Source organism: Eumetopias jubatus, unplaced genomic scaffold (genome assembly GCF_037043125.1).
Source record: "Eumetopias jubatus isolate StellerSeaLion01/CBP00866 unplaced genomic scaffold, mEumJub1_p1.0 scaffold_4, whole genome shotgun sequence".
Taxonomy (NCBI): Eukaryota; Metazoa; Chordata; class Mammalia; order Carnivora; family Otariidae; genus Eumetopias; species Eumetopias jubatus.
In genome coordinates this window covers 139972643-139996489 of record NW_028274810.1, presented here as the reverse complement: position 1 = coordinate 139996489, position 23847 = coordinate 139972643, and the positions used below count along the sequence as shown (strand labels likewise).

Genomic DNA, 23847 nt, shown 5'->3' with positions numbered 1-23847 from the left:
TGTGATGGCTGGGAAGCACTTACTGTTCAAGCATGAGAAGGTTCAGGAAAGGTGCCTTATGCAGATATAAATATGGTAGCTATAAGATCAAACATAAGTTACTGATCCTGTCTGTGCATCAATTTTGTAGTCAGTAAATTTCTCTAATTTGGCTCAGATCACCTCCTGAGTCCCCTCCTTGTTTCAAGATTCCTAAGACATGAGAAAAGTGCTTGGAAGGAATAGATGCTGTTTAAAATTATAGGTTGCATTCTCTACTCTTCACTATTGAGGAGGACACTTTCCTTTATAAGCTCCCCTGCATTATTGTTCTGAGTTAAACCTCCATTCAGAAGTGGGAATGCAATCAAAAGCTTATTGGAGTAGACGGCAGAGTCTAGTGTGGATTCTAGTGTCCATGAAGAGTGAAGTGTTGTAAAAGGTCATGTTTCCCCCAATTAGGTCAGGAGTCCTGGGGGTACTCCAGAAGGTTAAGGTGCTATACTGATTATTGCATTAAGTAGCATTGAATCAACTGGTGAGAAAATTTTCAAGTTTCTTATATTCTTTGTGTATCAGTGAGAATGTTTCATCTTTATATTACTGTGACTTAAATAGCTTAACTTGTTACTTTTCTTTCTATTACAGGGAAATGAAACCAGAGACTTAGAGTCTAAATAGACACAATATGGAGAAATTAATAATGTTACCTTTATTTTATTGTATTTATTTTTATTATTACCTTCTATTATGGGCATCTAATACTGATTTTTCTTTTATAGCAGTGATAAGGAGTTTTGTTTTTAAAAATGTTTATATGTTATAAAAAGTGAGTCTATTTAAAGAAAGTTTACTACAAACTATTGTATAAGCCATGACTGGACAAAAACCATGAACATAATAGTGCTTCAGTAGAGTCCCAGAAGAAAACCGATGGTCAATGGATTTCACTAAAGAGAGTTTGGTGAAGGGGCAGTGTACGAAGTGTGGATAGGGTTAAGGGAACCAAACCAACAAGGGCTGTGAAGCACCCAGGGGCTGGGAACAGTGGGAAGCTGTTAGCCCTCCTGATCTGAAGCGTCATGGGAAGTGACAGCGATGCGGGAGCACGGGAGAAGAGGCAGACCACTTCCCAGGCATGCTAACTGTACAAAACAGCCATTGCTTACAACTGGAGACCGTCAAAGAGGATAGAATTGAGGGATATGGACCTGTCTTCCCTCTTCCTGCCCTCTAATCCTCTGATCTTGTCAGTGCCTCCCATTGATTGAACCCAACCAGAAATCAGAGAACAAAGCAGCCCCAGTGATTGGGGTCCACAGAATTCTGCCTCCATGGGGCACAGAGGACAAAGGAGAACATAGAGGGAGGAGAGTCAGTTGAACAGGAAGGGGCAAAGCAGAGAATAACCAGTTCATATAAAGTTCAGGGTTCTCTGCCAGAGCTAATACTGTAGGAGTCCAGGTGTGCCAATCTACTACCTGCATGGCATTAGTTCAATACTTACATATTTGCAGGGATACTCTTTAAAGTATTTAACAACCGGTACAACCTGGGCTTTGACCAATCAGAGCCTGCTGAACAGGCTTTAAACCCTTCGTCTCTGGATTAGGGGAGGTATGAAGGGGCTCCCTAGACAGGGGCCAGGACAGGCGGGGTCGGGCTGAGCAGCACTTAGTTCAGGGTTTCACAGTATTTGAAACTATTATAAGACAGTAGAACCTACTTGTCTAGGCTGAGATTCATCCCTCTCTGTGTCTGAGAAGTGAGAGCAGAACTCTTCCATTGATCTTGTAAGATAATCGGTTGATGTGTCTATGTTGTTCTGTGTGACCTGCAAAAAGGAGCACAGATTAAAACTCTTATCTTACTCCTGAGCCTTTGTACCTTTCTTATGGCACTTGGACCTTGTCTTGCACTCTCATTATTTGTGAATTTACTCTCTTACATGGGTTTTATACTACTTCCAGAAAGGTATTGTATTTTTCCATATGTATTCTTCTATACCTATTACAGTTCCTTAAATATGGTAGATACTCAGTATCTATTATTTTATGGAAAAAAACTTCATTGCTATTCATGGTGATCATCCTGAAAAGAAGAGAGAACTCAACTTTCAAAGATCCTCCAATTCCAGACATGGGGTTTGGTGGTGTGGGGTGTATGTTTTATTCTTGGTTACCCGCCAGAGCCAATGATCCTCTGTTGTGAAAATTATGACCACTGAACTGTCACTGGGCTTCTGCATGCTCTCTACCTTTATTCCACGTTTTAAAATGATTCATTTTGTGAAGCTATATATAGAAATGAATATAAAATTTAGGGATTCTAAATTTCAAAATTCATCAACATCACATTAATGTCAATTGTAATAATAGTTTCCTGAAAAATTTTGTAATTTCTAGGTTACTTGTAAAGATTTTAAGAATTCAGTTCATTTTTTTCATAATCATATAAAGAATTAAGTACTATTATAGATTTGGGCAACTATGTGGAAAATATTTACTGAATACTTCAGAGAAAGACTAGGTGAGCAAGCAATTTAATTTAAAATTTTTGGCATTATTAGATTCAGGGTTTAGTTGCCAGGTTTTTGGTATGCATTCTTTATTTCTGACATCACACGTTCTTGTATTCTGTGTTCTGATCTCTATTATCATTGATAGTAGGTATATTATGGAATATTTTTGTGTATACCATGTCACCATGGATTACTTTCCTATAAAGCAATTACTTTATCACTTAAAGCGAAGGTACTTATAAACTTTTTACTTTTAAAATGCAGTTGCATTGTTAATATATCTTTGCCATGACTATACTTTTTGCTCAAAATATATTACATTTTTTTTCTTATGTGGAAATGAAAGGCATGAAACAATGTGAACTGGCTACACTTATCAAGAAGAAGTATAGCTTGGGGACCTGGGTAGCTCAGTCAGTTAAGCATCCAACTCTTGATTTCAGCTCAGGTCATGATCTCAAGGTCGTGAGATCTAGCCCTGCATTGAGCATGCAATGGGGTCCGTGCTGGGCGTGTAGCCTGCTTAAGATTCTCTCTCTCTCTCCCTCTGCTTCCTGCCCTCCTTATGCGCTCTCTCTCTCTAAAAAAAAAAAAAAAAAAAAAAAAAAGAACAAGTATAGCTTTATAGCTTCTTGCATTGTGAAGACTTGAGTCACTGGCTCATCTCATATGCTACATATGCTAATCGTTCAATGATGGCCTTTTTATACCCATTTTAAAAATACAACCAAGTTTTAACAAGTTTAAAGCTAGGGGGAGTCTTCAAAATAATCTAAATTCAGCCCAACATGTAAATATGTCTTACCCCAAGCCTTCATTTGTTTTTGTTTTGCGGCACCTTGCCTTTATAAAAATTATTATTTGGAAATAGGAGAGCTAAGGTTTTCTGTACTGAGAGCAGTATAGTAATTACATACTACTTTTTTATTTTCTTCTTTATATATAATTTTAATAACCAAATAAAACTTTTATAGAAGTGTTTTTGTTTAGAGCAGTTAATTTTATTTATTCATTTATTGATGACTAATGCTGATTTTCTTTATTATAAAGCCACAGTAGATATCAAAATGATAAATCATGGGCATTTTATCAGTATAATGACAACTATATGTAGCAAACATATACTTAGACATATGCTTAAGGGTATCCCTTTACCAGGATCTAAATGCCAAATAGAGAACTTTAATTACTTCCCCTTCTGTCTGTGTGTTGATGTTTTCCAGGTGATGATGAAGGAGTCCAGGAGACGCCAGAATCAGATGGGGACACACAGTCAGAAAAGCCTGGCCAGCCTGGAGTTGAGACAGATGATTGGGATGGTCCAGGTAGGAAAGAAAATTTAAAATTCAACCATCTGTTGCTACTATCAGGAATTCACTTTTTTTTCCTTTAAATTTTAATTAGGTTGTAAAACTCTTAGAATCTCAGCTCATGTGTGTGTGGGTTTGTGTGTGTACTAAGGTTATGGTGGAAGTTTAAATAAACATCATTATTTAAAGAAGATTTTTATCTTTTTGTTAAAATATAAAAACCAGCGTTACTTCTACTCGAAATCTCCATCTTTTTTTTACTTCATAGTCATCTAAGAATTAGTTCATTCTACTTGCCTTTTTTTTGAACAGAAATCTTTATGCTATATCTACATTCAAATCGAGAATGATTTTTAAACTTTTAAACAGGTAACAATACTATAAAGAAATATTTTCAATTTAGTCATGTTGTAAATCATAGACGAAATCTGTTTGTATTTAGAAGTTTAGACAGTATTAACACATACTCCCATCTGATTCAAGGTTTTGGCAACATTTTCATTTTTACGAATGAAAATTAAATTTGATTTTAAGAATCCTGATATTGAACCATTTTGAGAAACACAAAAATTGATCAAAATACTCCTAAACACCAATATAATTTTATGTAAATATGTACACCTCATAAGAACTCAATAAAAAAAACTTTATATTTGATGCCAAGTACTTTACAATTGATGGTATATTTATAAATGGAGACTATTATGTCATAGGGCTTAAAGATATAAGCGAGTTTTTTGAAATGGTTTTAGCCATAATTTCTAAAGCAGTAACATTTTTCATTAAGAAAGATCCCTATATTTCAATCACATTTTCACCCTTGCATGACTTTGCAAATTGCTCTCTGCTGTGCGTGAAGAAGAGAGAACTCCAGTGGTAATTTTCTGAAACCAGCAGCTGGAAAATATAATGCAAACAAAAATAAAGATGCAGTATAGCTGATTATTATGATGTTATTTCTAATGTTATTCATGATACACACAAATGTTTGTATTCTGTATACTCTAGCATAATGGTTCTACGAGACTTTGGATCAAAATGTGTTACATTTAAAGTACCATAATACCACATTTTAAGAGTTTGAAAGACAGTGTAGACTTCTGGCATTTCACCTTATTGCATAATGCTTCTGTCTTCTCAATGTACGGAAGAAACTCCTTTGATTTAAAAAAAAAATCTTTGGAAAACTTTATTTTTTTTCTGATGGATTACATTTAATTTAAGAAGGGTGGATGAACTTTATACTGTATAGTTCTTTCTTCATGGAATTAGGTATGTATATGCTACTTAGAAGAGTTTTTACATTTAAAATTAGATTAGATGGCCTTTTGGATATGCCTACTTGCAAAGTGTGCACTGTGGCTGCCCCGTCCATAGAGTAAACTTGGAGGGGGCAGCTTTTCTTCTTTCCTCAAGGCTGGGGCCCACAGTATTTCCTGGGACTTGGGAGTCAGTAAGCCGATTCAGAAGGTGGTAAATTATGAAACACATAATGCACAATCAATGCCACCTTTCTCAGGAAGCTTTTCCAGAAAAAAACTTGCACTCTTAGCTTACAGAAAGAGAGACAGAGAGAGGAGCAAGGTAAAGAATGATGTGTCATTCCGGATGAGATTTTTCACTGTTGAGTTAAATTTATATTATGTATCTGATTTAATGAAATTTTTATTTAGTTGTTATCATGAAAATGTTTATGCTCTTTTCTGTGGCACATGTGAATATGTAAATACTTTAAAGGAAAAATGTGTATCTCTAAGCAGGGGGGCCTATAAGAAGGTTTTTTTTTGTTTGTTTGTTGTAAAATCGATAACAGGTTTTTCCCTACAGGTATTTTACAGCAAAAGGGGTTTTCATGATTTTGAAAGCCCTGAATTAATGAGGTTGATTCATAACAAAAGGGTATCTGTTGGAGGGCGGCCTGGGTGGCTCAGTCGGTTAAGCGTCTGCCTTCAGCTCAGGTCATGATCCCAGGGTCCTGGGATCGAGTCCCTCATCAGGCTCCCTGCTCAGCGAGGAGTCTGCTTCTCCCTCTACTCCTCCCCCCTGCTCATGATCTCTCTCTCTCTCTTACTCTCTCTCTCAAATAAATAAATAATTTTAAAAAAGAATATCTGTTGGATATTTATTTTTTAAGGTAGAAATTTCATTACTTTCCTTTAGTCAGGACTAAGTTTAGTGACAGTTTCTCAACATGTTAGAAATTGAGCTGTTCTAAGGGTTTAGCTTCAAATTCTGGATTTGCCACTCTGTTGAGTGATTTTTGGCAAGTTGCTTGTTCTCTCTGTTCCTATATCCTCATTTGTAAAATGTGGAAAATAGCATTCACACTTCTTAGGGATTTTGTGAGAATTAAATCAGATCACTCACATAAAATTCTACTTGTCATTATGATGGCTTTGGAATTGTTGAGCCTTGAAGGGGACCCATTTAAAATTCTCAGCATTTTTTTTTAAGTCCAGTAATATATCTGATACAATTTTTAAAATACTAAGCATCTAGTTTTGAATTTAACCGCAAATGATTGGTTAAGACGTGAGGTTATGAGCCGGGCGCGATTTCAAGGTTCTCCTAATTTTAAAGTCCTCCCACCCAGTCCTGATAGTCACTCTAAGATAGACAGCTTTCTCTAAATAAAAATAGAACAGAATCAAAAGACCAGGAAATTATCTAAAGAATTTGAGGCATAGAGCTGACTTCATTTAAGATGGATCGGGCTTTATCTTATTTTTAAAGAGTTTGAAAGAGTTTGATGGAAGATGACTCCACAACCTTTCTTGATGGCTCAATTCAGTAACGAACCAACTCTTGTTTGAAGTGTTTCATTTTTATCGAATGTAAATCCCCCAGTGCCAAATTTTTCCCCTTACTTGTTATCCAACTGAAAGGTACATTTAGTAATTGCTCACACCTTTGTTAACTCTTATGATTAGGCAGAACCTAAACAATCTTTAGAAAAATTATCTTACACTTGCAAACATTTCTATGGTGAAATTTTTTAATGTTTAAATATTTGTGACTCTTACTTAAATATTCTTCAAGTTTTTATGAATCTTTCACTGTTCGAAAGGAAAGCTAGACCCACACTAAGCTAATAGAGTTCAAGCCAGTGTCAGTCATTATCTCATTATTTCAGTATTTCACACAACTGTTTTTAAGTTTCACTTTTCTTTTTTGCTCTTAAAAAAAATTACCCTGATATTACCTTGCTTGGAATCTAAGTGATAATGTTCCTTGGGATCTACTATCTCTTCCTCTGCATTTGCCTATACTTCCTTTCTGTCTCTTTTTAAAGTCAATACCCCTTCTTTTCTTTTATCTCCTCATAAGCACTTCATTTTACCAGCAGTCCTATACATTTAATTATTCAATGAATAATTACTGTGCACTAATAATTGTGGAAAGTGTAGGCAGAGGTCTAAGGGCATAGCATAATGCTGTTCACACTCTTTTTGATGCCATTTCTCTTCTTTAATCTTTTTAAATGATTCATGGATTGTCACTGATGCAATCAATAATTAAGCATGAGAACCCGATGCTCTAAACTACAGAACTGAGCAACTTTTAAAGTCAGATCTGTGTTTGAGTTCGCATGCTGACATTTAACAGTCTTGCGACCTCAAGCAAATTAAACAGCCAGGGCCTCTGTTTGCTTATCTTTAAAATGGGAAGAAGAAAAGTAACTACTTTGAAACTAACTTCGTTATGTGGATGAAATTTGAAAGATCATTTTGAAAATAGCGTTTGTATCTCTGGCTCTCTCGCTTAAGAAATCTTTAGAACCACAGTCCATGGCTGAAGTCTTGAGTGCTGACTTCTGTATTTAGATGTAGAGGGAGATGTGGGGGAAAGAATTTAGAGAAATCATTATAAATCCATTCTCCACCTTCATGAAATGAGCACTTTAAAAGTCACATCTTACATTGATTCTAAGAATACCAGCTCTCTAGCTTACATTATTAAAAACATGGTTGCTTCTTTTTGCATTTGGAAATAGTAAATAATCTGATTTCTCTGGTTTAGTGTTGAACGTACCTAAGCCTTACCATTAGGCTTACAGCCACAATAATTGAAATTTCCAAGAGCTTTATTTGGTAAATGAATGTATCACATTATTCAAATTGTGCAAATAAGTACATATGCCCGCAAGTAATATGTATTAACACAAATATGCACAGATATAAAATTTTGAGCAAGTAGTCACTTAGATTCTTTCTCACGGACTTATCAAGATAAGCATGCACTTTTATTTTGGTATTTACATGTTAAGCACTTGAAGTGATTCAATAATAATAAAGTAGAAAATCACACCTTGTATTGATGATTTGATGAATTACTGGCATAAAATTCGAAATTATTTTTGTATTATGCATTCCAGAACAGCATGACCTGCTCCCAGATTGTTAAATGGAAATCTGAGTTTCTGTCAGAGGTAAATTATTTTGGGGCAGTATAATGAGTGGAAAAGACCAAAAATATTTCTGCTATTTATATCTCGTCTCTGCCACTTATGAATTGTGTGACTTTGAGTAAGTTAGTAACTCTCTGAGGCCTCAGTTTCTTCGTTTATAAAACAGGGCTAATAATAATCACTACCTCATTAATGAGATTTTCTGTGTGAAACCTGAAGTTTGGAGCTTCATAGTGCTCAATAAATAGCTCTTAATATTACTTTCAGTACCATTACAGCAATTGTGCCCAGTAACCATGACAATGCCTTACAGATGTTAAGCCCTCATTTAACATCTGTACAGTGAATTAACTTTGCAAAATAATTTTGCTATGTAACATCACCACACGATTATAGTAACTATAGTCTATCCAACTGGCCTTGGAATGTGGTTCAGTTAAAGGAATTTTAATGTAACTAAATTTTCAGTAAATATTTAGCGCAAAATCAGATGTATGTACTTGTTGCATCTGCACTAAAAATTGATCACGAAATCTGTCAATAAGTTGCTTCATTCAGTTGCTGTTCAGCATGAAGGATACATGTGGACGATGGGGTTGGTTCTGCTTTGTGCCTCAAACTGAGAAGATGGGAGTGTTTAGTGGAATGGTAGCCAGAGGACTACTGGGAGATAGAAGCACACACTAATGATACAGATACAGATCCCCCCCCCCACTCTTTACTAGTCCAAAGAAGGGCTTGGAGATTACAGTTCTGATTTCGTTTCCTTTTTGATTGGGAAAATGTGGTAGATATAAGATCTGGGAAATGCCATTTGAAGTAAATTAACAGAAACCTATGAAACATAGTTAACCATAGATATAGTCTGACAGTAAGAAGAATATTGTGAGAAGCGGAGGAAATCGTAGAATGACTGTGTATTACTCTGACAGTGAATTGGTATTATCTCTGCTATCAGATAATGCAGTTATCATTAATTTTCACATTTGCATTTCAATCTTTGGAAGGAAATGACTCTTGCCGGATGAAGATAAGAGCTCTGTACCACTATAATGAACCATCATTTTATCCCAATGCTTTGTGTCCATATGAAAATGAGGCAGGGAGGGGTGTGTGTGTGCGTGCATATGTGTGTGTGTATGGGGGTGTCAGAAAAACAGTATAGCAAAGTGTCAAAAATTGCTACAGACTTTTGAGCCCCTTATGAAACAAGAGGGGGTCAAAATAAATCTTCTGTAATGTAGTTAAGTGGATATCGGATTAAAAGATGAAAGCCTTACTCTTTGTAGAACAGAATGCCACATAAACTCAGTAAAAAAGTTCCTTTTATCTTATTTCTTTACTCCAGTTTTCACTCTCATGTAGAATTAGGGCACACATAAACCCGACAAAAAAAAAAAAAAGTAGGCTGGAGGCAAAGTGCTTACGATTATTGTTAGGAAAAATACGTCTTTGAGTTACAAAGTCCTGCATAAAATATATCCTTAATCCAATCGCCTTCAATCCAGTGGTTTTACATTCTCACTCTATGCTACTGAAACAGACTAGAAATTGTAGATGAAGCATTTGAATGTTGTTGATGTTAGTGGAACACCAGTCAGTGGGTCTTACACAAATAAAAGGTCTAGGACCTACATCAAAAGTTTTATTATTAAACATGTTTTTGTATATTATAAGTTAAAATATAAATCTTGTGTTGCTGTTTCACAGTTTGCCTACTTTGATTAGCTACTCACCCTCAGTTGTGTTAATAATGGGTTTTTAGCATCAGTTGTTTATCTTGACTCAGAATTTTGCCCTGAGAAAATACCTAAAAATATGATTGGCTCTCATCTCTGGAAAGTTGAAAGAAAGAAAAACTAAACCTTGTCATTATTTGTTTTTATTTTGTCTGGGTCAGAAAAGGACTTACTTGGGCTCAGGAGAGGGAAAGACCAGTACAGGGGCATGCATTAGAAGTAGTTAAAAAATATGGAAAATAAAAGCAAGTGCATACAGACACATACACTTGCAATAAATGGGCCACAAACTTCGAACTAGATTGCTAGAAGACTATTTGTAAGGGTAGTATTGATTGATTACACAAGATGAAATAAACTGGTTAGTTAGGCAAACATTTATTTATTCAGCTGTATATTGAGTATCAAATATATGCAGTGCTCTGTGCCAGACTCCCAAGGACATGTAGCAGTAAATAAGCCAGGGTGGTCTCTACCTCAGAGAGTTTATGCTCTCTCAGAAATTGCAAATTGTAATAATAATGATTTTTTCAGTGCTTACTGCATATGTGATAGCTGTTCTGCAGAAGAAACATAAATGACACCTTAAACCACATTATGAGGGATGGGAATCAGTGATGACTTATCTGAGGAACAAATATTGTGATGTCATTTGTTTTTATTTTAAATTTTTATATTTTAATATGCAAAGTTTAAAATATACATAAAATAAGAGGGAAGTGTTTGATGAATCCCCACATATCTATCACCCAGCTTCAAACGTTATCAACTTTTTGCCAGTCTGGTTTTATCAGTTTCCTTTTATCTATCTATCTATCATCTATCTATCTTTTAAAGCAAATCACCGAAATCATGCCATTTCACCCATAAGTGCTTTGGTATGGCTCTCTGATAAATAAGGACTTTTGTTTAAAACATAACCTCAAACAACAGCATTATAACACATAAAAAACAACTCTTAATATTATCTGGAACTCAGTTTGTCTTCAGATTTTCCCAGTTATCTCAAAAAGTGTCTTTATGTTTGGTTTGTTCAAATCAGGATTTGAAGAAGGTCCACAAATTGGTTGATATGATTCTCAAGTCTTTTGAATCTTCCCTCAACTCCTCTCTCCCACTTATTTGTTCGAGAAACCAGTGTATTTATCCTGGGGTGTTGTTCACATTCTAAATTAGGTAAATTATGTGCTAGCACTGTTGTATAACATGCTCCTCTAATCCCTGTATTTCTTTTTTTCTTTCTTTTTTAAGATTTATTTATTTATTTGAGAGCGAGAGAGTGCAGGGAGAGAGGGGCAGAAGGAGACGGACAGAGAGTCAGTCCCAAGTCGACTCCATGTGAGTGCAGAGCCTGACTCGGGGCTCAATCTTAGGAACCTGAGATCATGACCTGAGCTGAAACCAAGAGTCAGACGCTCAACCAACTGCGCCACCTAGGCACCCTTATCCCCCATATTTCTTATAAATTGGTAGTTAAGTGTAGATCCTTGAATACATTCAGATTCAATACTATAGGCACTAATACTACATATGCCTTGCTGGGTGCTTTTTTTGGTTCATATCAGTAGCTATTACATAAAGATGGGATGTCCCATTTGTAGTGATATTACAGTGTGCCAAGACGTTCATGTATTTTCAGCCTGATCCATCCATTATGAAGTTTCCCATTCAACTCTTCACCTAATGATCATATATCATTAGGGCTTGTACAATTGTGATTTTTTACATTTTATCATCCCTTCTGTATTATTAGCTGATATTATTATCTTCTGAAAAATTTTCCATCATCCACTATTTAATTACCCCTATGTGCTTAATTCTTTCTCATTATTTACATATTTCAGAATAATAAAGAGTAGAAAGGGTGCTATAAGATGAAGCTATTAAAGTAAGCGAATCTTCAGTGATTCAGGGCCTTGTAGTCCACAATACCATTATCGGATTTAACTTTAAGGCCAATGTAAAGACATGTTATACATATAAGCCGCATGCTCATATTTGCAAAAATAAACTGCTCTGACTGCTCTGTGAAGAATGGTTAGAAGAAAGTCAATAAAAAGCAAGAGTCTTATCAAGAGATGAAAGTAGTTTGTAGAGAGCCCTGGATATATTTGAGGGTGTGATTGAAAGTGGCTTGCTCAACTTTGAGTATTTGTTGCCATTCACTGAGGTAAGGAAGACTGAAGGAAAAGCGTGGATGGGGGAAAGAGAAGTTGGATTTTTAATATGTCATTTGCAGTTTTTTGTGAGACATCCAAGTGGAGTTGTTGAGTAGAATCTTGGATATGTAGTCCAGAAGCTTGGAGAGAGGTCTGGTCTAGAGATAGAAAGTGGAGAGTCGGCACATGGCAGTGGAATTCATTGGAATAGATGAAATTGCCTGGGGTGGGAATATATATAAGAAGGGCTTGGACATGAAGCTTGAAAAACTCCCATCTCTCTCTGGAGGATAGAAAAAGAAGTGTCATCAAAGGAGACTGATAAGGAATAGCCAGACAAGATGGAGAAAACCAGGAGAATGTAATCATTTTTAAGAAGGACCCAGTCACGCCTAGGCAAACTGCTGCTGAAGTCAAATGGAGATTTAAAAACCCTCCTTGAATTTAGCACCATGCAGATATTAATGTTTTCAACTAGAACTGTTTCAGTGGAACTCTGGTAGCAGAAATCTGACTGTGGTAGGTTGTGGTAGGAGGGAAAGGCAAGTACATGGTCAGCTATTATAAACAACTATTCTTGAGTGTTCTTGGTAAATAAAGATAGAACATTTTGGGTTACTACGAGACTGTCTGTTTATTGGTAAAATTATTATCATTTACCGCTTATTTCTACCTAAGAATTTTTTAAACTTTAGAATTTAGGAATATGCCTTCAGAGAAATTTATATTCCTGTATTAAACTATTCTGAATCCACTATCCATTAACTTACAGATTATTTTAAAGTTATTTTTTGTTGCTTGCCCCTGCCATATCTTCAGACTTTACAGTATGCAGTTTTGTCATTGCTTTTAAATTTTATCATTTCAACATTCATCCCCTAATAACTTTGATTTACCAAACACTTTGGGGTTTTGTTTTGTTTTGTTCTACTTTTAATGTAATTGATATGTTAAATTTGATAATATATGATAATGTACTATAAATTCGATATGGGTTAGAAGTATGCTTTCCATTCTTTCCAGTATCCACACTGATGACAGCCAATATTTTGTTTTTGTTATTTTTGTTGTTGTTTTAGTCAGGAGCACATTTGGACCTTGGGAATTATTCTATATCTTCTTAATAAACTCCTACACTTCTAAGATTGACACTTGGAGCTTGCAACGTATCACTCTCATAAATATAACTTGCATAAGCTTGCCAGATCTTGTACTTCTTCCCCTGCACCTTTGTAGACCCAGGACCCATTGAATTAATTAATTTAATTAGTTCAAGCATTTATTGGAGAATAACTGTGTGCCAGACTCTAAAGATAAAAAGATCACTTGGGTTTAGACTACCTTCTGAAAGCTCATAATACACAGCAGAAGACAGATAAATGATGAGATAATTAAAACGCATTGGTATGGATTCCACTGCAGAGACATGTACAGCGTGCAGTGGTAGCAAAGAGAGAAGGAAGTCATCTACTGCAGAGTGGGAGAGGTGGCGGGGAGGTGGCCCGGCGGATCAGCTTTCACGGAGGGAAAAGGGAAGGGTTGCTGGTGCTGGTGGTGAAGCAGAGTACTGATGAGTAACACAAAGAATAATGATCCCTTCAGGGAGAGGTGATAAATTCACATTGGAGACACTCCAAATTGTTATTCATACATAGAAAGTGTTTAGTTTTTCGCAAAATATAATTCCATAGCATGCATCATAAGCTTGCTGCCATTTTGCCTGTCTAGAAGCTGCCACTTTCCAGTTAGATCTGCCCTACCCTGCCATTTGTTACCTTCGAAGGCATGATCTCTCCTATCACTCTGAGGAATGGAGGGGCTCTCTCTGAAAGACAGCAGAAGCTATAGTATCTTCAAGTCACAGATGGGAATCCAGACTTACACACGAAACTACCTTTTGAAGATCAGTTACATCTGTGAACTTTTAAAAAACTGACAGTGAAAGAGTTTGGTCAAAGTTCGGCAAAGAAACCGTAAAGAAACCTTACTGCAGCTTAGGCCATTGCCTGGAAATGTAACAGCAAAGCAGAGCCTCTAGTGGCCAAGCCGGTCTTGCCTGTTGTTTGGAAATGGGGTTGCCTTTTGGAGGTTCTTAGAGAGTTTTGGGGGGAGTAAGAAAGGAAGGCTCAAGAGGGAGAGTCTGAGCTTCTTGCAAACAGCTGAGTCCTTCTTGACAGAATTTCTGTGGCCCTTAATTTAGGGATATATAAAAGAAGATTGCAAAGTGCTGCATATTTTAAAAAATGCTTTCTTATTGAATACATTGTCACATGCAGGAAAGTAATGAAAATAGCATATTGGGTGCTAAACATAAGTTTTTATTTGGGTAAATACACAGAGAATCAAAGATCTTTTTTTTTTTTTTTTGAGTTTTCATGGCAGAATCTCCTGAGGGAACTAGAAGCATAACATTCATTTCAACTGACACCTGTGTAAAAACAGTCACAGGCCTTCCTGATTGAATGGAATTTTAACAAATTCTTTGGATTTCCCCTCCCATTACCTTTTTCATATTAAATAATATGTAATTAATTAACATGAATATTAAAATAATTGAATATAATAAAGTAGGGATTTTATTATTAAATACATATTATGCATATAAATATAAATAATATGTAATAATCAAGGTTATTACGTTTTTGAACACTGTATTAATAATGTAAATAGGAACAGAACAAATCATGAGCACATTCTAAATAGGGTTGGAAACATGGCCTGTCTTACAGAATTAAGTAGAATGTAAGCCAGACTGGGAAAATCAAAGTGACTCAGTATCTGAGATTGACAGCCCTTATTTTCAGCATTTTTAAGAAAAAATGCATTATTTAATTTTATGGTATTTCAATTATATTTTCTATATAAAGGCAACACAAGCAAGCCCAAAGAAGAGAGGAAAGAAGAAAACATTTCCCATCCTCAGACTGTTTGCTCTTTCAGTTTCCTCTACCCATTTTTTATTTTAAATTTGATGCTTTCCAAGATTACTGTCTTTTTCAGTCAAGGGTATTTTTCATTACCCTAAAAATTGAATAAAAGGGGGATGTTGGATATATAAACAATAATTATTGTAATGTGACTAATGCAGTAGTGGTTAGATAAGGTGATAGAGGAAGTAAAATTTTTAAAAAGTTATGCCTGCCATTTTTTAATTCTGTAGCTGGACAGCATAAGTTTTCTTAAAATTGTTTTCTCATTGACAAAGAAGTCGCTTGAGTGGGCCTTCTTAATTATGTAAATATCAGGCAAATAAGAGTCAGGGTCTTTCACACCTGGTGTGGGAGCCTTTTGTCACTTTGCCAAAAACACACCCCTTGTCTTAGAAATCTAACTGCTCTGGAGGCAGGTGTGTGGGAGAGAATGGAGAACTGATTTGCATATGTGTTGCTTTCTGCATGGCAATCCACCAGATTCCATTGCTTCTCCCCCAGTTTGGCTGCCATAACAGAATACCACAGATTGGCTGGCTTAAACAATAGCGATTTATTTTTTTCACAGTTCTGGAGGCTGGACGTCCAAGATTAAAGTGCCCATAGGGTTGGTTTCTGGTGAGACTTCTCTTCTTGGCTTGTAGATTAGATGACCACCTCCTCACTGTGTCCTCCCAGGGCTTTTCCTGTGCTTGCATATGCCTGGTGTCTCTTCTTATATGGACATCAGTCCTGTTGGATTAGGGCTCCAGCTTTATGGCCTTATTTAACCTTATTACCTCTGTAAAGGCCCTATCTCTAAATACAGTCACATTGGGAGTTAGAGCCCCAACCTATAATCTTGGCAGGGACACATTCAGTCCGTAACAGGTTGGATCGGGTGGCGTTATCCAAAGTCAGCTAGCAGGGAAAGGACACCGATGACAGGTTTCTGGAAAATAGGCAAAGCCAGGACTCAACAATAGGGCCTTAGGTTTTAAGAGAGGGCTGTTTTTTTTCACCCTTTGTTCCTAAATCTGGAACCCCTTGTGGGACCCGCTGATGTGTCCTAGGGTCCTGTTCTGGGGAAGAATGGCTCATCTGAAATGTGAGTGTGAATTAAGTGAACTGAGCCCTGAAGCCTAAGGGGGACACCATGGCAGGTCGTACAAGAGCTGAGCCCACTTGGCTATTACCTCGGTAGAGAAGGAGAACCCACTGTCCTGTGCAGGGATGGTTTTCCATAATGACACCGAGGAATCAAGAGCAAAGCAGGGGCTCCAGTGGCCTAACTAATCGTCTTGGAATTTTGAAGTGGGGCTGGCTCTTGGGGGTTCCTGGAGAATTGGGGAGGGGGTGTAAAGAAAAAAGACTCAAGAAGAGGAGGCTTAACTTCTTGCTAACAGAAATTTTACCACAAGCTGATGAATGAGGATAATACAAGTCACTGAAGAATATGAAGGGAGCCCAGATAAAGAGGCACCTGTCTCTGCTTTAGGAGGCTAGTTAAGTCCTCTTTATTTGTGAGCATAGAGATGGAAAAGAAGATGAGATGAGATGGAAAAGAAGAGGTAAAGACATTCCACCGTTCCAGGCAGAGTATAACCTCCTAGGCGTTAATACAGAGGGTGAATTGTGGGTAGGAATGAGACAGGGACTGACATTAGATATCTAGGCAACAGCCTGCTGCAGTAGTTCTGATCAAAACACAGTAGAGACTTGGGTAAAATAAAAGTCGTTGGCATTGTTAGTAAGTATTCGTGTTCACTGTGAAGATGGGTTGGAAGTGGTGACGGAGGACAGATGATTTCCTCACCCAAACTCCAAGCACAGGAAAGCAGTGATCTGGAAGTGATGTTGGGGAGCAAGCCAGAAACAGCTTGACTCCAGAGTCTCTGCTCTGATCCTTTGTCACACACACACAGACACACACACACAGACATGTGTATGCACACATGCATACATACACACACAGTTCTTTCGAGCAATGTAAAAGCAAGAGTTCTGGTGGTGACTAGGACAAAATAAACCTTTATTTTTATTCTGTAAGGATAAATAAAGTGATTTGTTCATTATGAAAAAATCTTTTAACTGTTTTATTAAACTTAATAATTATCTTTACATTTTATATTACATTTGAAGATAAATATGAGATTTTAAGCATTCAGCCACATATAATGCACTTTTTTTCACAATTTTGACATATTAGTGTTAATTATAGAAAAGAAATTGTTTGATTTTAAAGAACAAGTAGATATTTTTGAAAAGCACAAATCATTCATTAAAAATCTTAATTACAATTATGTGACAAAATTAAATTCCTCTAAAATAGGCTTTTCTGTCTGGAAAATGGAAGTGAATTATTTTAAGAACTCCTAACTTAAGGCTAACATTTCATGCTAATAATTAATGATTAATATATAGTAGAATATTTTAGCACATTTTAAAATTAAAGAAGAGGTTGTTAGTTAAGTCAGCTTTCTGGATCTTACTCTTTTTTTTTACTTTTATAGGTAAACATAATAAAATGAAAAAAATAGTTATCAGATATTTCAATAAAGTAAAATGAAGATACCATTATATATAACTATTACAGAAATGCATGAAATACTTCAAGTATGCTTTGAAAGCACATGAAAATAATAATACTTCTGATTGCCTTTGGGCATTTAATATTATTAAAATTATGTAACTCAAGACATTTGCTCTATTTGGCTCATTGACATTCATCTTAAGAAATTCTAAAACATAAAATTAAAGTGCTGATAAAGGTAAAATCAGAAAATAAGATGACCTAAAGCATTTATTTTCCAGAGTGTTCTTCTCTTAAAGTAATAAAAATAAAAACTACTGTGTTTAATTAATGTTCAAGTCATAAAGCTGTTCTGGGCAGTATTTTCCTCTACTGTGAACCTTGTAGCTTTCTCCTTTGCATTCATATCTCTAACACCTGATATTTATTGAGAGTTTACTATGTTCCAGTTACTGTTATAGGCACAAAGAATATAAAAGCAAACACATTCTCATAAGTTTCCCTCATGACAACTCTAGGAATATTATTTCTGTCTTGACTAACAAGGAAACTGAGGCACGGGAATATTAGGTACCTCGTTGAAAGTCACAAAGCAAACAATCATGAAGTTGAAATTAAGCAGCTTGACTCCAGAGAATTGTGCTCATCACCACATCATTTTCTCTAGTTTTCATGCAATGCCTCCTTCTTGATTAGGGCACCTGTTGTTTGCTACCATATTTTGATATCCTTTCACCTAACTGGGGTGGAGGGGAGGTGTCTTTTTCCTTTGCTAAAATACAAACAAGGAAAATATCTTTTATTTTTCATTAAAACCTTCTATTAAGTTTCATTTATACTGTAATTTTTTTGTGTGTGAATTCTAAGGCTTCATTTCTAGCGCAAAACTTTTTGGTTACTATGTGTAATTTCATCATTTATCTGGCCTTGTCCTGGAAAACATGTAACATCGTAACGGCCACCATTCACTGAGCATCCTGACTCCTCTCACTGTGCTTCATTTTACAGTTGAGGAAACTGAGGCTTAGATAACTTAGTAATGTAGCTGAGAAGTGACTCAGCTAGGATTCCCACTGAGAGTGTCAATCAGTCATGCTGACAATATCCCTTTAGAGGACACTTCTTTTTCCTGGGCACTACAAGAGTGATGTGTTTTTTTTTTTTTTGCTTTTTTTTTATGTCCTCCTTTAATTCTCACCACATGCCTGAAGGGTTATTCTTACTTTATAGATGAAGATGTTAAATCTTAGAGTGTTTAGGTAGCTAACCTAGTCTGTTGCTAGTAAAGTCAAGCCTATAGGGTGGTAGGGTAATGGAGACACGATCTGTGATGAAAAGTGCTTTCGAATTCGGCTTTAACAGCTTAACAGCTCAGCAAATGTGGACAGATAACTTGCCCCCAATCATCTTATTGTCCCTTAACTTTCTTATCTGTAAAATGGGAGTGCTATATACTTGTTTCACAGGGCTTGGGGAGCATTAGGGGAATGGAGCGTGGAGAAGAGTGCACAGAGTACGTACCGCATAAGTAATATAAACATGACATCATCATCATCATCATCATCATTATTTTGTAGCCAGATTTTCTTCTGTCTTAAATCTCGCTTTGACCTTCTTTGTTTTTCTTCATTAGATTTCCTTAAGGTTTGAATGGCGAGAGAAATACTGGTCAATTTGTATGAATTTTGTTTAGAAAACCAGGGTCTTTTATAGAATTCAACATCCTTGATTAGAAGAATCTTTCAGCCAAACTTGAAGTGCTAAACCATTTGTGCTAAACCATTTTAGGTTTTAAAAAAGTTTTTTAGGCCTTGTTTGTCCAGTCTCATTCCTTGAAGGACTTGGGATGACTTATAAAAAAAACATGAAATATAAAATGATTCTTACTGAATTGTTCTCATGAGATCTCTATTCTCAGTCGGTTTTCTCTCTTTCCGTTTTATGGCCCATCCAGAACTGCTGAGTTCACTCTCTGAAGAAGAAATCAGAAAGTGCCAAGTGTTACTAAATCCTTTCTCCTGTGTTTTCAAAAAGTCACAGCATTGGCTACTTTCTATTGTGTATGCTTTTACAAAAATTCCTTTTTTAAAAAAAATCCAAATACATGCTTATCATTATTTTAATAAAACCTCCATTGGGCAAATGAATTGCATAGAACTGGAAAAAAAATAAAATTTGCAGTGAATGGTAGATGATACTGGTATTCAATAGGGGAGCTCTTAAAAAGTAGACCAAATGCAGAAGACATTTTTGCCGTTTTCGATTTGTGAGAAAATGATTTCATTAGCGGAGGAAAAGAGAGAGAGAAAACCATCAGTGGGAATGTTGGAGAATGCAGGCTCCTGAGGAGACCAGCAGAGAAGACAAACTAAGTGTACAGATGTAGATTAGGCCTCAGAAGGGGAGGGCATAAAAGGGATTTAATGGTGGGGTGGATTATAGAAATCCATGTAACAATGTTAAATAATTATAGTTCCAGCGGAGATCAAAGCGGTGCTGATTGAACGCCCTCAGGCTGTTAACACAAAGTATCTTGAAGAGAGGTGGGGAAGCCTGCCTTGGAGATTGGTCATCCTGGGCAAAGAGTATCTGTGATCTAAAGAAGTTCCAACTCTATGGAAGACACCAGTTGTGGGGGAGGAAAGATGGAGGAGGGAGCCTGTAAGGGAATTTCTTCCTCTGGAGCTCAATATTAAAAGGGACTTTTGGTGCTGTTTGTAAGTTGGCTGAAAATGCTCAAAAGTATGTATGCTTTCTTTTGGAGGGTGGAGAAAAGACATTTACTCAACCCTATCACAGATATCAGTGGGACATTCTATAATTGAATTACTTACCACTCTTTATTGTTCTCTTTGAGGAAAATCTTACTTTCATCACATATACCAGAGTGATATTGACTGTAGGTAAGTTTAACTGAAAAGAAACTTGTTTCTGGAAGATACATTTATCTGCAAAAGGAGCAAAAAATATCTTCACTGTCAAGGAGAAAAAAAAAGTGAGGCTACATCCATACATGCGGATTTGTTTGATTTTGTAATGTCTCCAAGACATTATAAAATACAGAATTATAAAGCAGTTGAAATTAGTTAAAAAATGAAACAATTAAATTAGCCCCAGTCACAGTGTTTTGGACAAATTTACTGTAGAACCATATACCTACATCTATACCTATATATTAAATGATAAAGGAAAGAGGGAAGCTCATTTCTATACCTTACAAAGATGCATCTTTACTTTTCAAAAAATAAAATCATTTATTATTTCTAAGTCTCTAAAAATGCAAAACCAACAAATATTAAAGCGATGTTTATAGAAATTATAAATCTGTACTTTATGTTATCCATTTAAAATATATCTTTGACATCCATAGTTGAACTATGTAGTTGACATAACAAATTGAATTATATAGTTGAAAAACCAACTATTTACAAATGCTTTTTTGTGACGCTGGATATTGTGGCCGGAATTTCACGTGGGGAAGATTAAAGATGCTTCAGTAAGGCACATGACATTTCTACTGCAATGGCAGTTTTAAGATTTAGAATGTGTGGGATTGAGCTAGCCACCTCATTTTGAATTTTGAAAACCTTTATGTTAGGAGATAAAATATTTGATAATAAATATTTATGCATTGCTTAAGAAGTTGGTGATGACTTCTTAAGAGAAAATTGCTTTTGGATAGACAAAATCTGAATATTTTTATTAGAATAATTTAATAAATTTTCTAATTCAAGTACATTTGCCTAAACATTCAAAAAGGGTGTTTTGAGAATGAAGACTTTTCTGCTGTATGTCTTCTTTTGTAGGAAATAACCAATATTAGTGATAGTGCCTCATTAAATATGTGTGATGAATGGTTTAACTTCATGGCTTTTCTTAGGTAGAGGTTTTATGACATTACATTTAATTTTTAATATTTTAATATGAATGCATTTTCTTTGCCAAACTAATTTCTGTTTTTATGGGAGTACAGATGTGTTAGCTGTAACATCTTTTCTCATCTGTGGAAAACATCATTTCTCATCTATAAAACATTATTTTAAAATCATATTCATGTGGTATTGGAGAAAATGATAAGAAACGATAGGATTAAACCCTTATAATGAATACATATTGAATATTCTCAAAACTGTTTAAAACAACAATAAAAATATAAATTAAGACAATTTCTACAAGCTATCAGCTAATTATTAGTCAATTTTATAGTTTCCCACACATTTTTATGTAGGATGTCAGTAAGATTCTAAAGCTGGTCTTATATATATTTAACCACTGAGTAATTGGGTTACTTTATATCTGTATCTTTTCATTGTGCCTTTCTATTTACATGTTCACAAAACCCTTTCTCTCATTATTATTTTCATAGGCTTTCTACTCCACAGAGGTTTATAAAACACAGAAGGAGTTCATCATCTGCCCAGGTCACCCATACTGAAATGTCATTACTTTAGATTGTAACTCTACTTTTGTGTTGTTTAAAGTGATACCATTTTACCCCACATATAATTACATACTTGAGAGTAAATGCCAAGTGAAATTATTTTTTAAATTGCCTTATATTCTTATTTTGAGGACTTTTTTGTTCTCAAAGACAGGAGACCACATGGCTATTGATGAGTTCAGCATCAAACCAAAATTCTGAAATTATAATTATGGAAAAAGAAAAGCCTAGAATGTTTATTCATACAAAACTGGGTCCAAGCCCTGGCTCGATGTTCCATTACTTATTCGTTGAATGACTTTGGAAATTTTCTTACTAGCTCTGAATTTTAGTTTCCTTCCATGAGGAAGGCTTCATTCATTTCCATGAATGAAGCCTACCTCATAGAAGTGCTGTGAGCATCAAACAGGGTTGGATGAAACTCTGTATTTCTTCCCAGCCACGATGCAAGTGTGGGGAGATGGAGGACTCAGTAGGGATTGTCCAGCACCTTTACCATTAAAGACAGATGATAGCAGAGTATGGGGAGAGAATTCTGACCTTCAGCCTGATGATTCCTAAATATATTCCTCATCCTTCAACTCTTTTACCAATGTGAAAAATAAGAATCTTGGAAGGAGAGTGATTTTCTCTAAGCCACTTCATGTCTCTGATCCTCAGTTTTCTCACGAGTAAAAGAGGATAATGATACCTATTATACTCAAAGCATGGCTTAAATAAAGGGAAGCACAATTTGTATATGCTTGACACGTAGACGTACTCAATTATCGAATTATGTTGTTCTCTTTATCCGTATCGCAGTCAAAGACTACTGGTTCTCACTGGCTTTTAAATAATATTCAGCCCAGTGGGTTAGTAAATATTTACTGAATTTCTGTATATATGATGGGAATTCTACTGAGCAGTGAGAGTAGTGCGGTCAACCAAACAGAAGCAATCACTAGCCTCATGGATGTTGCACTCCACTGTGAATTGTCTACAATCCATTTAATCACCATTAATATAAAACATTTTTGAAACAGTGTTGATTTTAATGGTTGCAAAAGTAATACATCTAATCTCTGAGAGACCATATACTTTCCTGGAAGGAAAAGGTAATTTGGCCATCGTCTCAACCTCGTGTTTTCAATTTTTCTCACTTTATTTTACTACCCTCAGTACCTTCTTAAGGGAGAATCTCTCCCTTCCCCATCACCACTTCTGTCTTCAACATCACTCAAATCCCTCATCTCCTTGCTCTTTGCTGGGCTCTCTCATCACTCCCCACAGCTTTATCTTCTTTGTTCAACAAACCCGACTTCGCCTCTAGCGCCCAGGCCTCCTGCTTACTCCACTCTCTTTACCTTTTAGCCAGGTACTTTTTCCTCCATTGTCACTTGCTAACCTCCTGTTTCGCTTAGGAATCTTGTCAGTGTTAGTCAACATCCGCCTTCCATTTTCTGGCTTTCCTTCCACAGGACCTCCATTATCCCTAGCTACTTCATTGTACTTGGGATCATCACCTTGCTGTAACTTCACGGCTACCTCTGCCTGAGGGATCATGTCCTCCTTCACTTGGGTCAACCTTGCATATGGCCACACTTTATTCCTCTCCATTACCCAGAATCATTGCCACACTCAGAAATTCCCTGCTCTGGTTATCTTGTTGATAACCACCCGTGCATTTCCTGGCAGCCTCACTGTGGAGCCTGCAGAACTCCTGGGTTCAATTTCCAGTCTTAACTCAGTCTCAACTCTGGAACCTACCATTTCAACATTATGCAGAGTCCTTTGTGCCTTCAATGGCTTAACCTCTGTGAATCTGGCTTATCATTGCCTCACTATGAGGGTGAGGAATAGACAGTCTCT

The 23847-nt window shown here is 36.1% G+C and overlaps 1 protein-coding gene across 1 annotated transcript in view; it reads left to right on the top strand.

Moving 5' to 3' along the window:
• ZFPM2 (zinc finger protein, FOG family member 2) overlaps positions 1 to 23847 on the top strand; it is a 350753-nt gene that overhangs the window by 18871 nt on the left and 308035 nt on the right. Inside the window, exon 3 of the mRNA XM_028110792.2 lies at positions 3724 to 3825. Within this exon, the coding sequence (XP_027966593.1) occupies positions 3724 to 3825 (102 nt within the window). The remainder of the gene's footprint in view (positions 1 to 3723; positions 3826 to 23847) is intronic.